At 35.7% G+C, this 23,802-nt stretch overlaps 2 protein-coding genes across 2 annotated transcripts in view; both read left to right on the top strand.

Moving 5' to 3' along the window:
- LOC102544391 (zinc finger protein 248) overlaps positions 1 to 23,269 on the top strand; it is a 31,840-nt gene extending 8,571 nt beyond the window's left edge. Inside the window, exons 3-6 of the mRNA XM_072971085.1 lie at positions 7,576 to 7,702; positions 7,961 to 8,056; positions 19,401 to 19,505; positions 23,015 to 23,269. Coding sequence (XP_072827186.1) covers positions 7,576 to 7,702; positions 7,961 to 8,056; positions 19,401 to 19,505; positions 23,015 to 23,025 — 339 coding nt within the window. The 3' untranslated portion in view covers positions 23,026 to 23,269. The remainder of the gene's footprint in view (positions 1 to 7,575; positions 7,703 to 7,960; positions 8,057 to 19,400; positions 19,506 to 23,014) is intronic.
- On the top strand, positions 19,940 to 21,572 carry LOC140699519 (uncharacterized). The gene is made up of 3 exons (XM_072972201.1): positions 19,940 to 20,745; positions 20,828 to 21,102; positions 21,187 to 21,572. The coding sequence occupies exons 1-3, from the start codon at positions 19,940 to 19,942 to the stop codon at positions 21,570 to 21,572; spliced, it is 1,467 nt and encodes a 488-aa protein (XP_072828302.1).
- Positions 23,270 to 23,802: the final 533 nt, after the last annotated feature.

Here is a 23,802-nt window from a genome sequence, read left to right as displayed (position 1 = left end):
CTTTTGCATGGTTTATGATCCTTTTAGTATTTTGTTAGACTCAATTTTGTAGTATTCCGGTGAGGATATTACATTTATGTTCAGCAGGCATATTGGTCTGTAATTTCATTTTATTGTGGTGCATTTATCTGGCTTAGCTATTAAGGCTAATTAATGCTGGCCTCATTAAATTAGGTAAGTACAGTTGACCCTTGAATAACATGGGTTTGAACTGCATGGGTCCACTTAAATGCAGATTTCTTTTGACACTGAATACTTCAGTACTATAAATCTATGGTTAGTTGAATCTGCAGATGCAGAACTGTGAATATGGAGGTTCAACTATAAAGCTGCACTTGGATATTCAACTGCACTAGGGTTATCACCTCTAACACTTGCATTTTTCAAGGGTCAGTAGTATTTCTTCCGCTTTTGGGGAAGAGTTTGTGAAGGATTAGTGTTAATTCTTCTTTAAATGTTTGTTTAAATTCACCAATGACATCATCTGGTTCTGGACTTTTCTTTGTTGAGAGGTTTTTCATTACTAATTTTATCTCTTTGTTTACTATTCACATTTTATTTTTCTTCCCCAGTCAGTTGGTAATTTGTGTGTTTCTAGGAATTTATTAATTTCCTCTAAATTTCCAGTTTTTTGATGTGGAATTGTTTGTAATATTGTCTGATAACCCTCTTATTTCTGTTAGGTTGGTAGTAATGTCTCCATTGCTGATTTTATTATTTTGAGTTTTCTTTCTTTTTTGTCAGTCTAGCTAAAGATTTGTTAATTTTGTTGATTGTTTTCAGAGATACAATCTTTGGTCTTGTTCACTATATTTTTCTATTCCATTCATTTGTCTTTCTAATCCTTTTTATTTCCTTCCTCCTGCTGGAGACAAAGACCAAAATACTATATCACAGGATCACAGGGATAGAGACAAACAGAGGGAACACTTTGTGATGACGGAAGCAGAGATTGGAATAATGCAGCTTCAGTCCAAGGAATGTCAGGTATTGCTGGCCAACATCAGAAACAAGAAGGAGGCAAGGAAAGAATCCCAGAAGGAGCATAGCCTTGCTAACATCTTGCTTTCAGACTTCTAGACTCCAGAACTATGAGAGAATAGATTTCTCATTACCACCAGTTTGTGGGAATTTGTCACAGCAGCCCTAGAAATGTAATTCATATGCCTGTTAACATAGATTTGTAATTATTGTTTTATGCTTATGTCTTTTAAGTCAGATAGGGGAAAAAGAGGAGTTATTAACCTAAAATATAACATTGGCTTTCATATTTACCTTAATAGCTTAATGGTGTTCTTTATTTCTTCTAATAGCTTTGATTTAGTCTTCTGTTCATTTTCACCTGAAGGACTCCTTTTAGCATTTCTTATAGAACAAGTCTATTAGCAGTGAACTCCTTCAGCTTTTGTTAATCTGAGAATGGCTTAATTTCTTCTTTATTTTGAAAAATCGTTTTTCTGAATATAGAATTATTCATTAAAAGTTTACTTCTTTCAGCTCTTTAATATGTCATCCCACTGTCTCTTGTCCTACATGGTTTCTTAGGAGGAATTGGATATTCTTTTTCAGAATCTTCTGTACATGATGAGTCATTTCTTTCTTATTTCCTTCAAGATTCTCTTTTTTCCTTTGATAATTGATTATTCTGTGTTTTAGTGTGGATCTCTTTGTGCTTATGTTACTTGAAGTTTCTTGAGCTTTTTGGATGTATAGGTTCATGTCTTGGATCAAATTTAGGAGGTTTTCAGCTTTTATTTTTTCAGATTTTTTTTCTGCCCTTTCCTCTCCTGGTAATCCCATCATGCAGAGGTTGTTACACTTGATAGTATCCCATAGGTCTCTTAGGCTCTGTTTATCTTTCTTCGTTCTTTTTTCTTTCTGCTTCTCAGACTATAATTTCTATTTACTTATCTTCTAGTTTGCTGATTCTTTTTTTTTCCATCTATGCACATATGCTGTTGAACCCTCTGTTGAATTTTTCATTTCAGTTTCTGTACTTTTAAACTTCAGGACTTCTATATGATTCCTTTTTATTCATCCTACCTCTTTGTTGATACCCTCTTTGGTGGAATGTTTTTCTTCTGGTTTCCTTTAGGTTTTAGGTTTTCTTTTCTCCCTATGAATTCCTTTACCTCTTTAATCTTACTTAAGACAATCTGATTTACAGTCTTTATCTAGTAAGTCCAAAGACTAAGCTTCCTCGGGAAAGTGTCTGTGAATTTTGTTTTTTTGTGCGTGAATGGGCTATACTTTCTCATTTAGATGCCTTGTAATATTTTGGTGAAAACTGGACATTTTGAATATTATAATGTGTTAATTCAGAAATCCCATTTTCCCCCAAGCCCCAGGGTTGTTACTATTGCATGAGGTATAGTTTTTTGTTTGTTTGTTTAGTGAATTTCTAAACTATTTTTGTAAAATCTCTATTCTTTGTTGCATGTCATCACTGACATCTCTATTCTATTTGCTATAGCGGTCAACTGGTGATTTAATGGAGATTTCCTTAAATGCCTGTGGCCAACAAAATAAAAAATCTCCCAGTCCTTACTGTGGGTCTACATGTGTTAGGGACACCTTCAACAGTACACTGGGCAGTTTACAACGCTTCCCTCCCTCCTATTTCCTACTTATGTAGAGCTTAGCTTGATGGTCATCCAGAGGTGAGCACTTAGGACCTTGTTGGGTCTTTCCTGAACATGGGCCTTGTCCTAGATATGTGTGTGTCTTCTAGATTTCCAGGAATAGATAGAAACTTTTCAAAGCCCCAAAGCATTTTACTCCCCAACTTTTCTTCACAGACTTTTTCAACATATTTGTTGTTTGCTCCAGCTGACATCCTTTGCCCCAGTGGCAGCAGCTGGTTCATTTGCCTTTGAATGTTTTCAATAGATGCCCTTCATACAGTCATTTCTCTGATGTCAGAGAGTTGTGAGCATTCTGCTCTAGTCTTTTCAGGTGTCCACCAGTTAGGTTAAAACAGACAACCCTAATTGTTTGAAAAACAGCTCTAATCTGTTGTCTCCGGCACCAGAAATCTACACCAAGAATATTGGATTCTATCTTCAAGACCACTGCTAAACCAGTGTTATGAGTGAGTTGTCTCCTGAAAGTTTATATGTTGAAGTCCTAATCCCCAGTACCTCAGAATATGACCTTATTTGGAAAAAGGGTCTTTACAGGTCTTTACAAGAGGTAATCAAGTTAAGGTGAGGTCATTAGATTAGGCCCTAATCCAATACTGGTGTCATTATAAAAGGAAAATTTGGACATAGAGCTACGTACAGTGGGGATATATTGTGGAGCCACAGGGGAAGACAGCCATCTGGAAGCCAAGGAGGGAGATCTTGAATAGCTTCATATGTCACAACCCTCTGAAGGAACCAACCCTGCTGACACCTTAATCTTGGACTTCCAGCCTCCAGAATTGTGAGATGATAAATTCATGTTGTTCAAGCCATTCAGTCTGCATACTTTGTCATGGCAGCCGTAGCAAACTAATACAGCCTGAGTGGGTGAGGTCAAGCAAGATCCCTCCTGCCAGCGTTCAGCTGCATTTTCGTTTTTTTGTTTTTTGTTTTTTGGGTTTTTTTTTTTTTTGGCCATCACCTCCTCCTCCTCCTCCTCCTTACAGGAGTGGCTGTTCCCAGTCTCATTTTCTTGGTTGCTGTGACCTTTGTCTTTTTTCCAGAGTTCTGCTGAAGTTGATTCTGATGGATTTTGCCAGGGTTCCTGCGGTGTTTTGGTGTTCCTGCGGAAAGATGCAGCCCAGGGTTTCCTGGTTTCCCTGATAAAAGTCTGTTACTGGTGATATTTTCTAGAGTGTGAGCTCCTTGACCTCTCTGCAGCGTTTGACCCCAGTGTCTGCTTTTCTGCACAGCCTCTGCTGGTGGCTTTCCACCTCTCTAGTGACACCTTCTTCCTGGAATCTTTTGACTCTTTATGAATAATGTATCCACTGTATATTAGTTTCCTATTAAAGCTCTAACAAACTACCACAAACTTAGTGGTTTAAACCAACACAAATTTATCCTCTGTAGTTCTAGACGTCAGAAATCTGAAGGTAGTCTTACGAGGCTAAAATCAAGGCGATGACAGGGCTGGTACTCTGGGCTCTCTGATGGGAGAATGTGTTTCCTTGCTGTTTTTAGCTGTTGTGGTACCTTCCTCCATTTTCAAGACATATCACTTCAGTCTCATCTCTGTCTTTCCACTGCCTTCTCTTTTGTAGTCGTATCTCTCTCTGGCTCCTTTTTAGTTATTAGGACACTTATGATTACACTTAGAATCCACCTGGATAATCCAGGATACTCTCTTTTCAGAATTCTTAGCTTAATCACACTTACAAAGTCCCTTTTGCCATATACAGTAATATTCACTTGTTCCAGGGATTAGGACGTGAAAACTTACGGCCGTTATTCAGTGTACTGCACCAGGGTTTTCATCCTTGACTCACTATTCATATATGTTTTTACATATACATATGTATATAAATATGTATGTTTATATATATTTATTGACTCATTTCTGTTTGTATAAGTAGACAAACGTATGTATCATGGAAGAGTATACATTTTGTTTTATATGCTTCTTAGAATTATGTAGGTTATCTCATTTGGTACATGGGTTACTGCAGCTCCTTTTTAAAAATTTAATATTGCACTTAGGATCAGTCAAGTTGATTAATACTTTATTCTTTTTGATGCCATATAATATTTTATTATGAACCCATAACACATCTTAGTTTTCCATATTTTTACTGAAAGACATTTGTCATTTACATTTTTCATTATCATGCCTAATAGAGGTGCACCTTGTTCTGTTGTGCTTTATTACACTTCACAGATACCGCATTTTTTACAGATGGAAGGTTTGTGGCAACCCTCATCGAGTCTATTGGCACCATTGTTCCAAAAGCATTTGCTCACTTCATGTCTCTGTGTCATATTTTTGGTAATTTTTTGCAATATTTCAAACTTTTTCATTATTATAATATTTGCTATGGTGATCAGTGATCTTTGGTGTTACTATTATAGTTGTTTTGGGGCACTATGTAACCCATATAAGACAGTGAACTCAAATGTGTGTATTCTGACTGCTCCACCCGGCCAGCTGTTCCCCAGTCTCTTTCCCTCTCCTTGGTCTTCCATACTTCGTAAGACACAACAGCACTGAAATCAGTAACCCTACAAGGGCCTCTAAGTGTTCAGGTGAAAGGAAGATTCACACATCTCTCACTTTATCATTTAAAAAAAAACTTTTTTCTTTTTGGTGAGGGGAGTTAATTAGGTTTATTTATTTATTATTCTTAGAGGAGGTACTGGGGATTGAACTCAGGACCTTGGGCATGCTAAGTGTGTGCTCTACCACTTGAGCTATACCCTCCTCCCATCTCTCACTTAAAATCAAAAGCTAGAAATGGTTAAACAGTGAAGAAAGCATGTTGAAAGCCTAGACAGACAGAAAATTAGGCTTCTTGCACCAGTTAGTCAGGTTGTGAATGCAAAGGAAAAGTTCTTGAGAGAAATGAGAAATGCTATTCCAGTAATCACACAAATGATTAAAAAGCGAAACAGCCTTGTTTCTGATATGGAGAAGGTTTTAGTGGTCTGGATGGAAGGTGAAACCAGCTACAGCTTTCCCTTAAATCAAAACCTAACCCAGAGCAAGGCCCTAATTCTCTTTTCTTCAATTCTGTGACAGCTGAAATTGGCGAGGAAAGCTGCAGAAGAAAAGTTTGTAGGTGGTAGAGGCTGGTTCATGAGGTTTAGGGAAAGAAGCTGTCTCTCTAACGTCAGAGTGCAAAGTGAAGCAGCAAGTCTGATGTAGAAGCTGCAGCAAGATATCTGGAAGATCTGGTTAACCTAATTAATGAAGGTGGCTACACTGAACAATGATTTTCAGTGTAGACAGTACAGCCTTATATTGGACAAAGATGCCATCTGGGACTTTCATGGCTAGAGGGAAGTCAATGCCTGGCTTCAAAGCTTCAAGGGGCAGGCTTACTCTCTTGTTAGGGGCTAATGCAGCTGGTGACTCTAAGTTGAAGCCAGTGTTCATTTACCATTACAAAAATCCTAGGGTCTTTTAGAGTTATGCTAAATCTACTCTGCCTGTGCTTTATAAATGGAACAACAAAGCCTGGTTAACTGCACTTCTGTTTACAGCATGGTTTGCTGAATATTTTAAACCCACTCTTGAGACCTACTGCTCAGAAAAAGATATTTCTTAAAAATATTACTGCTCGTTCACAATGCACCTAGTCACCCAAGAGCTCTGATGGAGATGTACAGTGGGATTAATACTGTTTTCATGCCTGCTAAGACAACATCCATTCTGTAGCACATGGATGGAGTAATTTTGATGTTCTGGTCATATTATTTAAGAAATACATTTCATAAGGCTATAGCTGCCATAGATAGTGATTCGTCTGATGGATCTGGACAAAATAAATTAAAAACCTTCTGGAAAGGAGTCACCATTCTAGAAACCATTAGGAATGTTCGTGATTCATGGAAAGAGGTCTACATATCAACAGTAACAGGCATTTGAAGAAGTTGATTTCAACCCCCATGGGTGACTTTGAGGAATTCAAGACTTCAGTGGAGGAGGTAATTGTATGTGTAGTGGAAATAGCAAGAGAACTAGAATTAGAAGTGGAGCCTGAAGATGTGACTGAATTACTCTAATCTCATGATAAAACTTTAACAGCTGAAGAGTTGCTTCTTACAGATGAACAAAAAAGTGGTTTCTTGGGCTGGAATCTACTCTTGTGAAGACTGTTTGAGACAGTCTGTTCAATTATGGGAAAATATTCAGATGTCCACCTACATTTATTTTAATCTAAAAAAAAAAGGAATGAAATCTTATGTATAGATTGACACTATAAGTTTACAGTTTATAAATAAAAAGGTTTCCCAGATGGAAGAGTAACCAGATATTTTGGACACCCCTGTTCTGCAGGAGTTATGTCCAAATTTATTCAAGAAATAATTCCCCAAACACCTTTATAGCTCTTTGTCTTATCATAGTCCTAAATGGTACTCTCCTATGTGCTAATTGTTATTCGTTTAACTACATGTTTTAAATGTATCCATGGTTATGCCATTGCCCCAAGTTCATGTATGTTACTCTAATGTTGTTTTAACAACTCAGAATTTGACATCAATGAAACTCATCCTAACAGCAGGAATAGAACTTTTGTCGCCTCCTCAATCAACCTTGCAAATCTTTTCACTATAGTAACACCTGATTGTAGTTCTCGCTTGTATGTTTGTCTGTTTTTCAGATTATATGCTCCTTGGTAACAGTAACATTGCTTTATCATTGGATTCCCCCAAAGTAGAAGAGTTCTTTGTGGCATGTAGGCACACAGTGGGATGCCAATAACTTATTACAGTAGTAGGAAATATCTTTTATGATTTCTCCGTCTCCATCCAAATACAGTGTAAAAGTAGACACCCCAAAACACATTTTCTGATTAACTCTGAGAAGTGAACATCATAACAATTCTCATGCAGCTTTTCCATGTCTTCCAATTCTGATTACTTAAGTTTGAGCACAGATGTGCTATTTCAGGGATCCTTATCATTTGAGGATGTGACTGTGGGCTTCACCCAGGAGGAGTGGCAGCAGCTGGACCCTGCTCAGAGGACCCTGTACAGGGACGTGATGCTGGAGAACTACAGTCATCTCATCTCAGTAGGTAGGGATTGTTTTCCATGTAGACTCCTACTTTGCACGTCCTTTCTTGGTTGCTGAAACCTGTGGGGGCTTTTTTGAGTTTAATGCTTTTTCAGGCTTGAGATTCAGAGTGATAAGCAGAACTGTTCAGACATCATGAAGAATGTTTTTCCCCCAATAAAAGATTGAAATTGGTTCCTGAAGCTTCATTTTCTGTTTTCCTCAGAAGCCCTAAAGCCCTTGAGACTAGCCCAAGTCCTGTGTCATTTCCCATTCACAGGATATTGCATCTCTAAACCAGAGCTGATCTTCAAGTTGGAGCAAGGAGAGCAGCCATGGGTGTTAGAGAAAGAGTCCCCAAGCCAGGACTACCCAGGTGAGTTAGGCTGAATTAAACAGATGGACACTGGTGACAGCTATGAATTCTTTTTCTTAAGTGCTGCTCATAAGTTCACTTTTTTTTCATTCAACAAATATTGAGCACCTATGTGTGTCATTCAAGTTTTAGGTGCTGGAAATACATCAGTGAACTAAATTTTGTCCCTGACCTCAGAGAGCTTACATTCTGATAGGGAAAGAAAGATAAGAAACAAACAATATCATACACACACACACACACACACACACATACATACATACACACACACACATAATATGCCAATAAATAGAAGGAAATTAAAGAAAGTTAAGAATGATGGGGTGTTATACTTTGAAAAGGAGGTCAGGAAGGCCTTTTGATGATATCAACTTGAATAAAATGAGAGTGAGAACCATGGGGAGTCTTGATGGCAGTCCATCAAAGCAGGGATGCACTTAGTGTTTTTTAATTTTTTCATTTTTATTTATTTACTTTTTTACTTGGTGTTTTTGACAAATATCTTCATGAATTTAGGGAAAGGAGTGAGTGAAGAGTAGTAACAGTTGGCATTGTAGAAGTGACAGGAGCTCAAATTATGTAGGGCCATTTCGGCCATGATAAGGATTTTGATTTTATTCTAAGTGAAATCAGAAGCCATTGGTATAGTTTTAGCTAGCAAGCAAAAGACACTGATACATCTTTTAAACTGATCTTTCTGGCTGTTGGGCAAAGAAAATACTGTTAGGGGCAGAGGGCTGAAAGCAGGAACAACAGTCAGGGCCATATTTCAATCTATGGAAATGTGATGAGAGCTTCCCCTTGGTTGGAAATGGTGAGGAAGAATAAAAGTGATTGGCTTCTGGATATATTTTGAAGGTGGGGCCTATAAGATTTGCTGTTGAAATGGATAAGGAATGTGAGAGAAAGAAACTCCAGTTACTTTCTGAGCATTTGGATATATAAGCAGAGGTAGATTAGGGGAGGGTCCAGGTTGGAGATATTTGTGTGGAAATTACCAGCTATGGCAGTATTTAAAGTTTTAAAATTTAGTGTTAAAAGCTAAGAGGTTAGGTAACATCTCTCCCTAGGAGTAGGAGTGCACAGAGGTCTGAAGGCTGTATGCTGGGACACTAGCTCACAGAAGCCATGAAAATGACATGACTTGCCAGAATAAAGGGAAGCAGGAGTTTGGAGATTAGGGGGAAACAAAGAGAATGTAGTGTTCTGAAGCCAAGTGAAGACAGTGTTTAAAGGATAGAGTGAACTTCTTTGAAAAAGAGTGTGTGAAGTCAGCATTTTCTCTATCTCTGCTTGCAAATCATCAAGAAACATTAAGGAAAACGAGTAATACAAACTCCATTTTTAACACTAGAGAATATCCAAGATCCCAAATCAGTATAAATGTAAAAGCTGCAACATTACTGAAAAAAAATCAAGCAGGAGTATATGTATCAGCAGATGGTTATAAAACAAAAGCATTTTTTATAACTCAATAAAATAAAATTAAAAGAAACAAAAAACAAAAGCATTTCTGATGTTCAGAGGAATTGGCAAAGTCCTCTTCAGGTACAAATTACATACTCAAAGGTGTGAAACCTAAATGTTCATGTAACCACAATATTGGGCACAGGATAACTGGAGCTTTGAATACAGTTTTGTTCTGCAAAGCAAACATAGTAGGGCTAAGTGTGGAAGCAGACACACAAGCCATATTTTTCAATAGCAGTCTTTCTGTGACAACAAGCAAAGGAAGACTTTCCATTTGTTGAGGGAGGAACCTCACAGAGGCATATATGTGGGGAAATAAACTTACATGCTACTTTAGTGAGTAATCCTAGAACACAGAATTTAAAGCAAAGACTTTCTTGATAACAGTTGGTCAGGATGTGCAGACCTCCTACAAAAATGAGAAAATGCAGGGAGTGAGTCTGGTTATGAGGAAGGGAACACAGTGAGGCAATTAGCTATGGGTCTGTAATAAGCACATTTGATTGCTCAGTCAGCAGGGTATCTTCATAGTGTTCATGTGAACCACCATGTCCTGGAAGAACCAGTCAGAAAGGTGGGAGGGGAACTGATGTATCTGCTGTCTTCTTGTTCCTCTCTCTCATTAGATAAGACTGGTCTGTAGAGTTTTAACTCCATCTCATTTCTGGATTGCATTAGCTCTCTAGGTAGCTGCTGGGGAAGCCAGCGCCTTCAGGGCCCCAGTTCAGCTGCTTGTGCAGTGAAGTCAGCACAACACTTGGTCGGCAGCTGCACTGGTGCCAACCCCAGCACTTGACTCCATGATTACCAACAGAGCAAGCCCTGTAAGGCTACTTGGTTGAGAAAGGAAGGCAGATCTAGGTTGATCTATAGACTGAATCTGGTACATGTGCACAACACATGTTCATAGGGAATTATCCTTTTAATCTAAGATATATCTCTATTCCCTCTCCCCAGTATACCTCATGCAGTGAGCTGTTCTTAAAAACTCATGTCCTTTGAAGCCAAGTAATCAAAAAGGAATCAGCACAAATGTATACAAAACTATTGCAAGAAAAAAGGGATGAAAAAGATCAGAAAAGAAGTAGTAGGTAACTGAGTTGTCATCTGACCGAAGCAGTTATAAAGTACCTAAGTACTGCGACCAGATGTTAAACCATGAATTTCAGAAAGCAGAGCTAACTGATTTGATTACTTCTGTGACAAAAGGATTTAAGGAAGATGTTCATAAGCGAGAAAATGAATTGTGGGATGTCAAACTCAAAAAACAATTGGAACAGAAAATAAAATCACAGTTAAGTAAACAAACTGGAGGAATCTTAAGGAAGAATAGGTACTGCCAAAATTATATTCAGAAAGAAATGAAAAAAATGAGCAAGAAGACACTGAAATAAATAAAATTTGAATTACATAAAAAAGAATAAAAAAGATTCCATATATATTTCATAAATACAATTCATTTCCCAAAATAGAAAGTCAAAGAAATAGAGCAAGTATTTAAAATATTCTACGAACACTTTTGGTGGGGAGAGATAACAGTTTAGTCTGCATAAAAGAGCAAATCCTCCATCAGGGTATATGGACCTAAAATTGTCAACATTATGATATATGCTAACATGGTTAATAGATTTCAAAGACAAAAAATCAGTTTGACAGCCAGTCAGTATAAGAAAAAATCCAGCTAGCTTCAGACTTTTCCACAGCAGAATTTGCCGCTAAAAGTCAGCAGAGCAATTCCTACAAAATCCTTATGAAGTCACATTACGAATTTTATACCCCATTAAAAAGATATTTAAGAAAAAAGAGCCAACATTCCTTGAGTAGGCAAGAACTTTGTTCCCAGAAGCCTTTGTTAGAGGATACATATCAGATAACCAGGAGTGACATAAAAAAGATTGGTGGTTTTCTCTGAATTTAACTGAAGGACCAATTTTAAAGAAATAGAGGAATTAGATGATGGAAGAGAATGTAATAGTTACAAAACTGAGCAACAGAGAAAGGCTGTATGGATTGATAAGGGGAGGCTAAAAATTAAGAAAGAAATATACTAATGCAATGAGTTCTGTTATAACAGGACATGTGCATTCCTAAAAAAACACTGCTCAATACAAAATAAATTAAAAACTACATGGCTAATGGAAAAATGGGGTTGGGGGTATAACCCTCAAAAGCTTTGTCAGTGACACATTGAGAGAGCAGTATTGCAGTCTCCAGCTGTAATTTTGCATTTATTTCTCCTTTCAGTTATGTTGGTTTTTGCTTTATGAATTTTGAAGAATTATTAGGTGCAAAAATATTAGGATCTTTATGTCCTCTTGATGAATTGATCCCTTTATGATTATGTAATATCTCTCTATCCCGGATAGTAGTCTTCGTTCTCAAGTTTACTTTGATATTAATATAGCTCCTCTAGCTTTCTTTTAATTAATGTTTCCACATATGTCTTTTCCCCTCCTTTTAACCTATTTATGTCTAAAGTGGATTTCTTACAGATAGCATGCGGTTGGGTCTTTTTTATCTAATATGAAAACCTCTATTTTTTAATTGGAATATTTTGACCACTTAAATTTAACATAATTTTTGTATGTTTGGATTCAAATTTATTATTTTGCTGCCTGTTTCCTATTTATCCCACTTGTTATTCCCCCTCCTTTTTTCTTTTTTAAAAGCTCTTTTGGATTGAGAATTTTTTTGTTTTATCTCTACTATTTACTACTAGTAATACCTCTATCTTAATTTATGTACTAAGTGGTTGCCCCGTGGTACACAGTATACATCTTCAATTTATGACAGTCTAATAATACTATTTTCCATGTTGTCTTACAGTCTTAAAACAATGTAATTCTATTACTCCCTCCCACTCTATGTGATGTTTAGCCATTTTTACTTAGATTTACATTTTTACTTAGAAATCCCACAATACATGATTAACATCTTTGCTTTAGGCAGCTAATCATCTTTTAAAGTGATGAAAAAGTCTTTTACTTACCTTTAAAAAAATTATATTCTAGCAGTTTATTTCTTTGTATATCTTAGTCCTTCCAATACTTCCTTTAATATTTCTTTTTTTGTGTTTTATTTTATTTTATTTTATTTTAACATTTTTTATTGATTTATAATCATTTTACAATGTTGTGTCAAATTCCAGTGTAGAGCACAATTTTTCATTTATACGTGAACATATATATATTCATTGTCACATTTTTTTCTCAGTATGTCTTGTAACACAAATCTCTTGGCAGTGAATTTTCTGAGCCTTTTTTTTTTTTTGCCTAAAAAGACCTTTATTTCATCTTTATTTGTGAATACAGAATTTCTCTGAGTATAGAATTGTGGATTGGCACTTTTTTCTGTCCTTACTTTAAGGAGTCGCTCTATTGTCCTCTGGCTTACATAATTACTCCTTCCTTTGTTCCTCTATGTTTAATGTTTTAGTTCCTCTAGCTGCCTTCCAGATTTTCTTTTTATTTTTGGTTTTCAGCTGTTTGGCTACAATGTTTCTAGGTTTAGCTTGTTTTGTTTTATTTGTTTGTATTTCTCTTTTTTGTTGTTTTCTCAGCTTCTCATATATGTGGTTTGATGGCTTTCATCTTTTTTTTCCTTCTTTTCTGGGACTCCAGTTACTTATATGTAGCTGTGTTTGATATTCATATTTCTTGGATCTTTTTTGTCAGGAGAATTTTCTGTGTTTGTGCTCCATATTCAGCCTTTAACTGTCTTCCCAAGGAGTTGTGTTAGAGAAGGCTGATCTTCCAGCTCTTGATCCTCCTTCAGCAGTGGGCTGTTGCTCTTGTTACTCCGTGCTACACTTGTGGTGGGGGTTGGGGTGGTCCTTGTTGTTCTGATCCAGCTTCAGTCTTGGGTATGAGCCTGGGCCTCAGCAGTGTGACTTCCTCAGTATACCTCCCCTTTCTTCAGTTGTAAGAGACTTCTACTTTTGTATCAGTAAATTCCTGGGCCCTAGATGATTATCTGCTCCTCCTGGAGGGATAGAGTGTTTGTCTTCTACCCTTACCCCACTTTATTCCCGCACTAAGGGATCCAAACTGTTGGCTAAGTTTATCTCAGATTGGTAGCTTGCTTTAAGCAAAAGAAAACAAGTCCTCTCTTGTTTCCAATTCAGGACATTAAGATTCTCACTAAGTTCAACAAAACATGAGCTCAAAAAAACTAGGAAATAAATTATTTGTGAGATTAAGCAGAAATAACAAAATATATTTTCCAATACCTGTTAAGAAAATGGCTTTTTAGACAGTTAAGTGTAAAACATTCATTCAAAGAAATAAAAGGTGAAATAAAATCAGTAAGGAAGAATGTCTAAATGGGTGTGGGTAGGCAGATTGTTGAATAACCAGTCGAATTTTTAGAACTAAAAAGAAGTTGAAGTTCTAAAAAATAGATTAAATAGCAGACTAGATGCAGCTGAAGAGACTTTACTAGAAAATAAATGACATAGTCCAAGTAAAGGTGACAGGAGAAGGGAAATAGGTCACTAAATTCAAAGATATCTAGGATAGGAATGAGAAGACAGATATAACATGAATAATTGGACCAGGAAAGAGAAAGAAAAATGGAGAAGCAATATATGAAACAATGATTGCTTAGAATTTTCTAGAAATTATACAATAAGATAACATATGTGGGACACAAAACACATACCAAGCAGGATAAATAAAAAGAAATATATACTTAAGAACTATTAATATAATTGGAGAACACTGGATCTGAACAGCAGCCAGAGAGAAAATCAAGTTACCTACTAAAGTATGAGACGCTGCCAGAGACTTCTCAATTGAAGCAAGAAATATTTGTCAAATTAGAACTATGAACTCAGAAAACTTTTTTTAAAAGAATCAGAGTTGTCAAAGAGAAATAAAGCCTAGTTAAAGCAATATAGATTTTATTCAGTAACTGTTGCAATAAGGGTTAAAGTTTCAGTAAAACTGAGCTCAACTCCAAGTACAGCAGAGACAGCTGGGGATTTGTAGTGAGCAAGCAGAGTGAAGGGGTCAGGGAATAGAAAATTACTAAGAGCACAATCAAGGGTAGGGGGATTCTTACTAAACTGGCCTAACAGGATGCTTGCTAAATGCAGGCCACAGGTTTATACATCAAGGTTGGGGCATGAGGAACTTGATCAGACATCAAGGGGGAGGAAATTCTCCTAGACTGACAAGGATTCTTGCCAAAACTGCTCAGCAAGGACAGACATGAAAGGCCAAGATCGAGGTCTGGCCAACAATAGGTCTCAGAAGAGCTTATATAAATTTAGTTAAGGAGAGAGTCTTTGTCAGAGTGTATCATTAAATTTGAACTGATCCTGAAGTAAGTTATAGAAGCAATATTGTTACTGTATAACTTTGTTAGTAAAATTCTAACAGAGATACTACAGGAAGAAAGAAAATGAAACCCAAAAGAATGCTTGAGATGAGAGAAAGAGTGGTAAGTGATAAGAAATTAGGAAACATATGGGTAAATCTAAACAATATGTGGATAAAATAATTATGAACCTAATTTGTAGGGCTGAAAAAGACACTATGATATGCTAAACATAATTGCATAATTGACTTGGGAGGTGATCAAATTGTATTTGATTCTTCTGTTATTCAGAAAAAGAGATTCAAGATACAGAATCACTTCAAATGCTAGGTTAAATATTCATGATGACAAATGAAATGGACAGCCATCTAAAGTGGAGAAATGTGTGTATAACCTCCAAAGTTTTAAAGAGGAGAAAATGGAAAAGATAACAAAAAACCCAAATTAGTCCAAAATGAAGGAAGAAGAGTGCAATGGGTATAGTAGTAAAGCTGTGACAAATACAAAGCACCAAGTAAAATGTAGGAGACAACTTGATATATCTTAGTAGTCACCATAAATGTAAAAGGACTAAATTTACCAGTTAAAACTCAGATAGTCAAATTGGATCCTCAAAAAATAAAATAAAATTTTGCTCCAAGACTTTAGGTTTCAGTGACTCCATATTTATATCTTCACTTCCTTTGCTCATTCAGTTATTCAGTATTTTTTCTCTGCAGGGCATCTCTAACAGGATATTCTGATTTCCTCCAATGTGGCGAGAACTGATGTTAAAATCATCATTAACAAATCACAATCTTCCCTACTTATCCACATTTACTAGGTTCCATAGCCTTCTACTCTTACAGCTGACAACTATAGCCATCATTTAACTTTTCTCTCTGTCCTTCTTTCTGATATTAGATCACTGTTAGTGTTATACTTTTGTAAAAGTGTGTAAAAAATATTCTTATCTTCTCACTTTCCACTGATACCACTGAAAACACTAGCCATATTGTTTCCTCTTTTGATTGTTCTAATTCCTAAATGAAATTAGACTCTTCCCCCCGCCCAAAGCATCTGATTTATCATATTTGTAACCTGAGTCCTATTTTTTTCCCAATAGTAATATACAACATTTAAATTTTTCTCTTTTAATGACCCTTTAAATGTGGCTTCATCTCATTTCTGTGGCACAAAACTGGGGGTGCTAAACTCCTACTGAATCTTTCCTAAGTATCACCCATATATATGCTTTCCTTCCCTACAACTCTATGTTTAATTCCTATGTGTTTAGGTGATTCTTGTGAGCAAATACATGAAAAGTATATGGAGACTGCTAGATCATGGTAATGGTTTGTTATTTTTCCTGTTTTTATTATCATTATGATGATGATGATGATGATGATGTAAATTTTGGGGTTTTGTTTTTTACTCTTCATTTTAGATTGTTTCTTGATTTTTATCTAATATCTGAGTCAAAAGAGAAAAATAATATATTTCCATAAATAATTTTTTGAGGAAAAAAGAGCACTGTGCTCAAAATTAACTTATTTTCACAAAACAAATAATATTTATAAGATGAAAAATACCCAAACTCATAATTTGGAAGTTATTCCCTCCCATATATTGACTAAGTTAGTCGCAGTGCAACATTTGTTCAGCAGACTCATATAGTACATCATTTACCATGATAAAAATGATTAAGGTGTCTTCCTATGCCATTCAGGAGAGAGCTATATATTCTGCCATTCCATTTGATTTTCTTATTCATTTCAAAATATACTACTAAAAACTCTGTTTTTATAATTTTTACGTCCTAAGTCCAGAACAAAAAACCAAAAATCTCTACCCTTTCCTCTAAAGTCTTCATAGATCCCCTCAAAAAATTATTCTCTACCTGTTTCCACTCTCATATTCCTTTATTTCTCTTTTCTATGTGTATTACATCCTGCAATATATTATAGCTGTATGCTTCCACTTCCGGTATTCCCTCTACTATGTACTGTGATCCTGAGGTCAGGATTAAGGTTTATTTGTTGAGATGCCCCTCCCAAAGAATTTGGTCTAATCTGATATAAACTCAGTGTTAACATTTTGTTTAATAACTAAGTCCCTTTTGGTTAGTGATCCAAATGGGATGTTATTCCACTATATAGGAGCCTGTACTAATTATTGATTTTTTTACACTCAGTGCTTGCCTTAAGGTGACTCTCCACTGATCTTTATTTAGATACTTAGTGTTTTCTGTTCCCTTTGTCTTTGTGCATCAGATCTTGGCTTCACCATTCATGAAACAGAATAGGAAATATATCCATTAAAAATCAGATTAGAATTTATAAAAGAGAAGGCTTGAAAGTATGTATTTATGTGCTTTTTAACAGTGCTTTGAAATGAATTGTTTTAAATACCAGTAAGATGCCCATCAATGAAATATTTGTGCATCATTTTCATAATAAAAATTGTAGATTTAGTAGGCATTTATTATTTTTAAGAAATATTTTCAACAAGTCTTGGTATTTCCCATTAACTTTTATCTGTGTATACATGTTGCAACATGTATTCATTTTATTTTCATTTTTTATTTTTATCTTTTGAAGTAAAAATTTTTTGATACATTTTAACTTAAGCTCAAGTTCCACAGCTTTTATGAAATGCTTCTTGCTTGTTTTAATTTGCATTATCTGCTATAGATTCTGATTATTGATTCTGATAGAGTATGGATATTAATGAGTCTGCTTTCTTATCTATATTATGCTTTCTCCAAAGTGGTTATATCTCCAAAGAGGGTATATCTTATTTTGTTATGTAACTTATAATGGATTTTGGATCATTACTTAATTGGGACTTGATGAGTGGGCTTTTTTTTTGGATTCATTCAGAAAACACTACAAGGAATTAACTTCTAAATGCATATACTGGGTTATAAACCTCTAGATTCTTGTTCAGAAATTATAGGCTTGAATAAAAGTTGAGATGTGTATTTTGAAAAAGCACATCACTTGTTAAGGACCAGTAATTCCGTGTCCACTCAGGATATTCAGAGGAAATCAAAGATAAACACTTATAGGATCATAGGTTATAGTTGGAAAAGGAAGAAAAAAAAAGTTGGGTATTTTAAATTTCTGCAGTAAGTAGAGGGTGTTTATGTTACAAAGGAGTATTATTCAATGTTGTGATAGAATGAGATGTATAGAATGTAAATTTTAAATTTCAGTGTGAATAGAACTTGAAATTGTAGAGATGTTTGTAAAGACTTATTTGGACAGTGTCATTTCCCTGATGTTTAATGTTTAAGTTCTGGGCCAAGCCAAAATGAGGAATGTAAGCCAGCTTAGTGAAAGTCTTGGTTGGACTTGAACAATTTATGGAAAATTAACAGTCTGACATTCCTAGAAAGAAGACATTTATTATGGACTTTTGGAGTGATAGCATGGATACAATATGAATGTAATTGGTATAAAGTGTTTTTATCTTTCTCCAGAATTGTAACTTCAGTCTATTTTGTCTCATGGTGCTTGCAGACAGTGGGCTCTGGACAGGTTTTTTAACAAAGTCATCATTTTTATTATATTGCATAATCTGGAAAGGAAGATAACAAGATGAAGTCTAGCTGACAGTTCTTAGGGTAAATAAATATAAGTGTCAATGAATATTTTTAAATATAAATGTCCATGGTTTTAAATATAAATAAACCCCAGAAGTGTGAAAATCCTAGTGTAAAAGCAAAAATTTATTAATACTGTGTCAGAGCAAATTTAAGATGAGAAGTTAGCATTTGATGATAGGATAGGTTCACTTTTGCAGAAACTCTGAGAGAATAAGCTGAATATACCCAAACTAAAAGCAACAGATGGATCTGGCCCTCTGGCAATCTTCCTTGTCTCTTTGATTTTCCATCCCCTGGTAGACATTTGTATTCTTTTTAAGTCACGTGGGTAGAGGGAGAATTAGAAACCAGGCTACAGGACCCCTTAATCATGAACAAATCAGTACTTTCCCAGATATTTAATTTGGTATTAACAGTATAATAAATTAACAATATATAACAGAAAATAAAAATAATTTTTGAAAGAGGAGAATTGAAGTGGAAACATGTAAACCATAGAGATTTATCTGCAGTATTTTAAGTATAAGAAAATTATGTAAAGTCTCATCTGTTTCCTTCAAAAGATCAGATCATTCCTCTGATATTTCTCTAGGGTGCTCTTATCTACTAATCTTTATTCCCTCTCTGGTTCTCTGCATTTCCCATCCCTGGATCAGTCTTTTTTTTTTTCCCAAAATCTATTTTTCTTTATGCTCTGTGCTTTGAATTTATTTCTAACCTCTATATTAAGTCTTGAAGTTTATATTTATAAATTACCAAATGTAGACGTGTGTATTCTAAGTTTCTATCCCCTCTTTCCACTCTATCAGGTTTTGTTTTTTCTAAGCCAAAACGATGGGGGATATGAACATTTTGGATTATTCTTATTTCAAGAAACTAAGTCAGCCATATAAAAGGGCATTTGTATATAAGTTCATCATATTATGTAATAAAATTCATAACTTACAGTTTTTTTCTTATTTTTAGAAGTCTGCAGAGTTTATTGCCAACTAGAGCAGAGTCAAGAAATCCAAGACAGATATGTCTGGCAAGCTCCATTTATCAGCAACAAAACACTGGCTATAGAGAAAGGTAATGTATTAGGAAGAGTGTTTAATTTTAGCCCAGACCCAGTTCCTTCCATAAAAATACCCTGTATATGTGACACAAGTGCTATGAGTTTGAAATACAGTTCAGAATTTATTATTGAGGAAAACTATGTAAGAAGGAAGTCTGATGCATACCTCAATGCATATGGAAAATTGTTTTTTCATGTTAACTGTGAAAGAACTCATATGGGAGAGAAACCTCATGAATTCATTCAAAATGAAAAGTACCTCAGTCATAATGAAGACTTCATTCCATGTCAGAAAATTAAAAATGTAGAACAATCTTTTGAATATAAAGAAAATGGGAAAGATTTCCATGAGAAGACAGTTTTCATCACATATAAACACACTCACATAGGACAGAGTCCTTGTGAACGTAATGAATGTGATAAAACATTCTGTAATTATTCAACTCTCATGGCCAATGAGATGGCACAACAAAGAGAAGATCTTTATAAGTTTAATGAATATGGTAAAACCTTTGAGACATTATCTCTTTTGAAATGTAGAATTCATCTGAAAGTTAAAGATTGTGATTGTATTGAAGGAGTGGATAATTTCAGCAGATTAACCTTTCCTAATGCAGGAGACAGAACATTTGAATGTAGCAACTTGAGGGGACCTTTCTGGGAGAAGTCAATTCTTAATGTAACTCAGAGAACATGCATAGGAGACAAAGCCTATGAATGTAATGAATGTGGAAAAGCATTCTGTGAAAAGTCAAAACTCACCAAACATCAGAGAACACGTACAGGAGAGAAACCTTATAAATGTAACGAATGTGGGAAATGCTTCTCTAGGAAATCCCTTCTCACTTTACATCAGAGAATCCACACAGGAAAGAAACCCTACAAATGCAATGAATGTGGGAAATCCTTCTCTAGGAATTCACACCTCATAATTCATCAGAGAACTCACACAGGAGAGAAACCCTATGAATGTAGTCAATGTGGGAAAAGCTTCTACCATAAGTCATATCTTACAGTACACCAGAGAATTCACACAGGGGAGAAACCTTATGAATGTAATCAATGTGGAAAAACCTTTATAAGCAACTCAGTTCTCACAATACATCAGAAAACACACACAGGTAAGAAACCCTATGAGTGTAATCAATGTGGGAAGTTCTTTCCCAGGAATTCATACCTTACAATACATCAGAGAACTCACACAGGTGAGAAACCCTATGAATGTAAAGTATGTGGGAAAACCTTCTGTCACAAGTCAGATGTCAGTAAACACCAGAAAACTCACATCGGGGGGGGGGGAACCCTATAAATGTAATCAGTGTGGGAAAACCTTTAGTCGAAACTCAGGCCTAAAAGTACATCAGAGACCCCACACAAAGGAGAAACCCTATGAATGTAATGAGTGTGGAAAATCTTTCTCTGAGAAATCAGTCCTCACGGTGCATCAGAGAACACACACAGGGGAAAAACCTTATGAATGTAATGAATGTGGGAAAACCTTCTACAATAAGTCAGATCTCACTAAACACCAGAGAACTCACACAGGGGAGAAATCCTATGTGTGTAAAAAATGTGGGAAAACCTTCTGCCATAGGTCAGACTATACAGTACATAATGGGGCACACAGAGGGGAAAAGTCTTATCACTGTGATCAGTGTGGGAAAACCTTCACTTGCAATTCAGTCCTTAGATCACATCAGAGAACTCACACAGGGGAGAAGCCCTATGAATGTAGTGAGTGTGGGACATCTTTCTCTGAGAAATCAGTCCTCACTGTACATCAGAGAATACACACAGGGGAAAAACCTCATAAGTGTAATGAATGTGGGAAGCCCTTCTGTCGTAAGTCAGATCTCACTAAACATCAGAGAACACACACAGGAGAGAAACCCTATGAATGTAATTATTGTCAGAAAACCTTCAGTTGCAACTCAGATCTCAAAGTACATCAGAGAAGACACATAAAGGAGAAACCCTATGAATGTATTCAGTGTGGGAAAACCTCTAAGAAATCAGTTCTCACAGTCCATTCAAAATTATACTCGGGGAAGAAATCTTATAGCAGTGAGAAAAATATTTAGCGACTCATACCTGAAAATAGTATGGAGAAGTCACACAGGATGTTACCCTCTATGAATATAAAGTTGCAAATTTTTCACCCTAAGTGATATTCTAGAGTAAATAAAGAGTACCCATAGAGGAAATTATTATGAATATAATGAATGTCTGAAAATATTAATAAGACAACTAAAAGTGAATACATGTAGAAAAAACTTTATTAATGTATTTAGGAAGTGTGGGAAAATATAAGTATGGGCTTATCAAACAAATAATTTTGTAGGGGATAATTCTGTGAATCAAATGGATGTAGGAAAGTGTTCTTCCAGAACTTGGCCATTGCTAACAATCAGATAAACTACACTTGGGAAAAACTGTCAATAACTTGTATTTTTTGAGACCTTCATACACAAGTTGTACTCATTGTATGTCAGGGAATAACAAGGAAGCTATGCAAAGAATACAGCAAGTGTAGTTGAGCTTATATCAAGAAATGCCATTTTACTGAATAAGACAATTGATGTTAGATGAGGTCTTCAAAATGTTTTGAATGTGAAGGCTTTAACAAAATTCAGACTTTATTATATCTGAAGATTGTATTGGAGGATGTCTGTCCATTTAGGAAGTAGGGACAGAAATTTTCCTTTAGATATGATGTTATTCTAAAAGTTATGTTTTGCACTGATTTCAATTTTTTAAATAGAAATAAAACTGAAAATAGACATGAAAATATTAACTGTGGAATATGAAGGAATAGTACATGGAATATGGACTTTTTAAAAGCACAAATATGTTGAATAATCTCAGTTTCTGATTCCACTTTTAGAGAAACGCATGTCAGCCCATGGCCTTCCGCTTTATGAGCCATCACATGTTTTTAATGAGTTTTCATCCCGGCTGTGCTGTCACCCCTGCAAACACAGTCAGTTCTGCATATCTGTGTCTTCCTGTCTGTGGTTCTATGGTTGATTGAATTCTCAATGCAGAACCCAAGGATACGGAGGGCCTGCTGTAAGGGACTTGAGCATCAGCTGATTTTGGTATTTGAGGGGGTGCTCTTGAGCCAATCCCTAGCAGATACTGAGGGATGACTGTAGTGCCTAATGGTCTGATTCATCCTGGGGCCGACCTCTAGGGAATCTCAGCGTAGACTAGATCTCATCAGAACAAACACCAGGGGCAGCTTTGAGGCTGCATCTACCTCCTCTCCTTAGGTTCAGTAACTGGAAAGCTGAGTGTGTGAATGAAGCTAGAATACTGCCTGGAATACTCTAGAACATGTGACCTCAACGCTCCAATTCAGATTTACAGGAAGCTTTTCATAGCTTCCTTTTGAAGCTAAGCCTGTTGACCCAATTACAGCCCACCCTTTTAGGGGAGGGAAACTTGGTATAGTTGTAGTGAGATATTTCATGCATATGTCCAATTTTGAGTCAGATATAACCAATGAGTGTACCCGTTGCAGGTTGGAAGTAAAGTATTACAAGAAGAGTTCATGCATCTGCATACTGTCCTCACACCCATTTTATATCCTGTAACTGCTACCACCTTCAACATGTCTCATTACCTCTACAACAATACACATAAGTTATTTTGTGTATGTGTGTGTAATAACATTGTTTTGCAACTATTTCAGTGGGTACCTGTTCTGCAACTTGCTTTTGTCTTCAGATGTGTGGTTTTGATATTTATATATGTTGATATATTTTGCTTTAGTTGATTTATTTTAATAAAACATAATATATGACTATGTGACTATAACAATATTGTCCATTTTTCTGTTTATCATTTTAAAAATTTTTCAGAGTTTCAGTATTAAAGCAATAAGGTTTAATTTTTTTAAAAAGAACTTTGAGATATAATTTAAACATGGTAATGTATGCCCTACTTTAGTAGCCAATTTAATGAGTTTAATAAGAGTATAATCACATGCACTCTCTCCTACAGTTAAGATAGACAACATATCTGTTACACAGAGGCGTTCTTCACTCCCCTTCCCAGTCCCTCCCGGGACTTCCTTCTCCCTCCTGGCTCCTGGCAAACCAATGATCTGCTTTATAGTACTAGGTTAGATTGATTTTTTTATTGCATGTCATATGAATGGAGTTACACAAACTGTCCTCTTGTTTGTCTCCCTTCATTCAGCATGATTTTGAGATTCATCAGTGTTTCAGCAGGTACATTAAGTACCTTTGTTTTTATTGCTGAGTGGTATTCCAGTGTATACATATATTACAATTCATTTATGTATTC

This window comes from Vicugna pacos, chromosome 11 (assembly GCF_048564905.1).
Source record: "Vicugna pacos chromosome 11, VicPac4, whole genome shotgun sequence".
NCBI classification, from domain to species: Eukaryota; Metazoa; Chordata; class Mammalia; order Artiodactyla; family Camelidae; genus Vicugna; species Vicugna pacos.
The sequence above is the reverse complement of the archived record's forward strand: the minus strand, read 5'-3'. Positions and strand labels throughout refer to the sequence as shown.

What these genes read in the sequence shown, in the direction of transcription:
- LOC140699519 (XM_072972201.1), top strand. Translation starts at nt 19,940, where the DNA reads ATGGCCAATGAGATGGCACAACAAAGAGAAGATCTTTATAAGTTTAAT. An exon ending in GGGAAAACCTTCTGTCACAA is followed by an intron (nt 20,746 to 20,827) that starts GTCAGATGTCAG and finishes GAAAACCTTTAG; the next exon opens with TCGAAACTCAGGCCTAAAAG. An exon ending in TAGGTCAGACTATACAGTAC is followed by an intron (nt 21,103 to 21,186) that starts ATAATGGGGCAC and finishes TCCTTAGATCAC; the next exon opens with ATCAGAGAACTCACACAGGG.